At 44.6% G+C, this 3,256-nt stretch overlaps 1 protein-coding gene across 1 annotated transcript in view; it reads right to left on the reverse strand.

Annotated features, from left to right (window-relative positions):
* PTPRN2 (protein tyrosine phosphatase receptor type N2) overlaps positions 1-842 on the reverse strand; it is a gene marked incomplete in the record, with an annotated part of 519,721 nt that extends 518,879 nt beyond the window's left edge. Inside the window, 1 exon segment of the mRNA XM_072412607.1 lies at positions 586-842. Within this exon segment, the coding sequence (XP_072268708.1) occupies positions 586-667 (82 nt within the window).
* Between the last annotated feature and the right edge of the window lie 2,414 nt (positions 843-3,256).

Consider the following 3,256-nt stretch of genomic DNA (forward strand, 5'->3'; position numbering starts at 1 on the left):
AAAGAATTTGTATAAGTTATAAATCCATTCCATTCCGGGTATGGCCATTGCCCAGCCTGACCCCCCAGGTTCTGTAGTATTCGGGGGGCCCCGTTGTGTAATTCTTCGTTGGCTTTGTCTCAGCAGATCCTATGGTGCTCATTATTGCATTGAGGATGAAATCGTCCCATAGCCATAATATTGGAGGTGACAGCCATCCGGGGCCAGCAATAGAAAGCCAGATATATAATAATAATCATTGCTACAAACTTATTAGTCGGAGTAACACCAAGAATCCTCACAAATATATAATTCTAGGTGTAATGATATAAAATACACCACAAATGTTCCATAAGTCATAGTGCATGGTATACATAGTTGCATTTTGTATAGATCTTGCAGCCAGCTTTGGATATGATGTGTTTGTGTCCCCAGTACAGGAAGTGTCACATTGCTGTACCTGTGGCCCCTCAATGTCACCCCTCCCCCTGTCATCCTTTCACCAGCTCCTCCCACCCTCCTGACCCCAGCTTGGGGTAGAAGTCTGGGTGCAGTACAGCCCCCCACCTCCAGGGCACCCCAATCACCCCAGCACGGGGCACTCACCGAATTTGGTGTCAGCAGTGGCAGCCAGGTGATGAGAGGAAGCCGAGAGGAGGAGGAGAGCGATGTACAGCGGTGCCATCATGGTTAATCCATCAGTCTAATAGTCCATGAGTGCGGGAGACGGCCGAGTGAATGGCAGGGGATGGATGGGCAGCGCTCAGTCCCCTCACAGCCTGAACCGATTCAACACCCAGGACAGCGACCAGCACCGGCCCGCCCACTCCGAGGACACGCCCCTCTCACCTGGTCACATGACCCGGAGTCCGGCCTCTGGAGGAGATGAATGGGGTCGGCGCTGCGCTCTGCTTCCCCGGCGATGATGAATGGAGGCTGGGGCTCTGTGTACACCATTCACACCGAGCTGACACCGGGAGGGGCCATCTTATGTCACCTATAGATAGCATGGCATCCAGGGGTACAGTGCCACCTCTGAGCTGCCAACATGGGGGGTGCAATGCCAAGGCAGAAGGGTGGGTGTACCATCATATGTATTCCCTACCTAGAGCTTGTCATATTATTATTAATAAACTGTATTTATAAAGTATGCTGCACATTAAATATTATCTCTTTGTGTGATACCTATTAGGGTACAGTGCTTCCTCATGGGGGTGCAGCGCCAAGCCAGAAGGGTGTCCATGCCATCCTAAGTACAACCTACCTAGAGCTTGTCATATAAGAATTATTATTATTATTATTATTATTAATAATAAACTGTAAAGTACCAACATATTATGCAGCACTGTACAATAAATTAGGGTTACAGTGCCACCTCTGGGCTGCCATCATGGAGGGGGTGCAGTGCTAAGCCAAAAGGGTTTATTTGCCATCCTATATACCTCCTGCCTATACCCAATCATATCATCTCTTCATGTGCTACCCATTGGGGTTTTACTGCTACCTCTGGGCTGCCATCGTGGGGCTGCAGTGCCAAGCCATATACCATCTTATGTACAACCTACCTAGAGCTTATCATATCATTATTATTATTATTATTAATAAACTATTCATAAAGTGCCAACATGCTACGCCGAGCTGTACATTAAATATCATCCATTCCTGTGCTACCCATTAGGGTTACAGTGCCACCTCTTGGTTGGCATCATGAGGGTGCAATGCCAAGCCAGAATGGGGAAAAGATGGGATGCCAGAATGGTGTATTTGCCAACCTACCTATATCACTTACCTTTAACACATCATATAATGCCTGATGACTACCCATCAGGTTTACACTTGCACCTCTGGGTTTTCATAATGGGAGTGGCAATGTCAGGCTAGAATGATGTATGTGCCATTCTATACAAACCATCTCATTCAGTGCTGTCCTTTGGGGTTACACTACTGCTGGGCTGCCATCATGAAGAGGGTGCAGTGCCAAGCCAGAATAGTGTATGTTGGAATGGGGGGTGGTACTTCCAGGATAGTGTATGTGTCATCCTACTAAACCAATAACATGTCATATTATACCTGCCTGTAGCTTTTAGAGTTACAGTGCCTCTTTAAACTGGTATGCAGGGTTTAGTACCAACCCAAAATGATCTATGTGCCATCCTATACAAACTACCTATAGCTTTTTATGTTATAGATGCCTATGCTACCAGCTTTGGTTCGCCATCACTACGGGGTGTAATGCCAAGCCAGAATGGTGCATACAATCTACCTATAGAATTTCATGTCATCTCATTTAATGCTGCCCATTAGGGTTAGAGCGCCATCTCTGGTTTCTCATCACAGAGTTACATTCATTTCTAATGGTGAGCTAGAATGGTTTGAGTGCCATCCTTTAACTTACTTTTATCATGTATTTCTTATATGGTAAGGTTACCCTGCCACTTCCGGACTACCATCATGGGTTAGGGTGTCATAAATGCCAAGCTAGGATGGTAAATTGTGTCACCTACTAATAGTAGTTCATATCATCCCATCCGGTGCCTACCCATTAGGTTTACAGTATCTCTGGTCTGGTGCCATACCAAGCCAGATTGGTGTATATGTTATCCCAGACAACCTACAGATAGCATTTTATATTATTTCATATATGGTAAAGTGCCTACCCATCCGCATTACTCTGCCATCTCTGGTCTTGCATCATGAGTGTTAACTCTAGTCAATAATGCCAACTCTGAATGATTTCTGTGCTATCCTAAATAACCCATAGCAGTTCATATAATCTCCTCCTGTACCGACCTATCAGGGTGATACTGCCACCCATGGTCTGCAATATACGGGTGAGGGCAATGCCATGCCAGAAATGTATCATGTAACCGATAGCCTACCTAAAGCATTTCATATAATAATTTTCATGGTACGATTACAGTGCCACCTCTGGTTTTGCATCATGGAGACATGGTTGATTATATTAGGCAGTACATAGAATGTTATATGTGCCATCCTACACAACCTTCTTCCCTCCTTTAGTTTTTGCTCTAATTCCATGGAAAGGAAATTTACCAATAAAATATGGTGATTATTTCTCTCTGGTCTGGCATTACGGCGGTAATGATTGCATTTTATATCATGTCATCTATTTTAAGGTACCTATACATTAAAGTTACCATGTCCATCCTACTTAAACAATTTTATAATATGATGCCTACTCATTATTGTTACACTCCTCCCCTTCCAGTGTGCCATGATTTTAGAAGCAGGTGGTAGTGCCTACCCAAAATTAATA

Source organism: Pyxicephalus adspersus, chromosome 5 (assembly GCF_032062135.1).
Source record: "Pyxicephalus adspersus chromosome 5, UCB_Pads_2.0, whole genome shotgun sequence".
Lineage (NCBI taxonomy): Eukaryota > Metazoa > Chordata > Amphibia > Anura > Pyxicephalidae > Pyxicephalus > Pyxicephalus adspersus.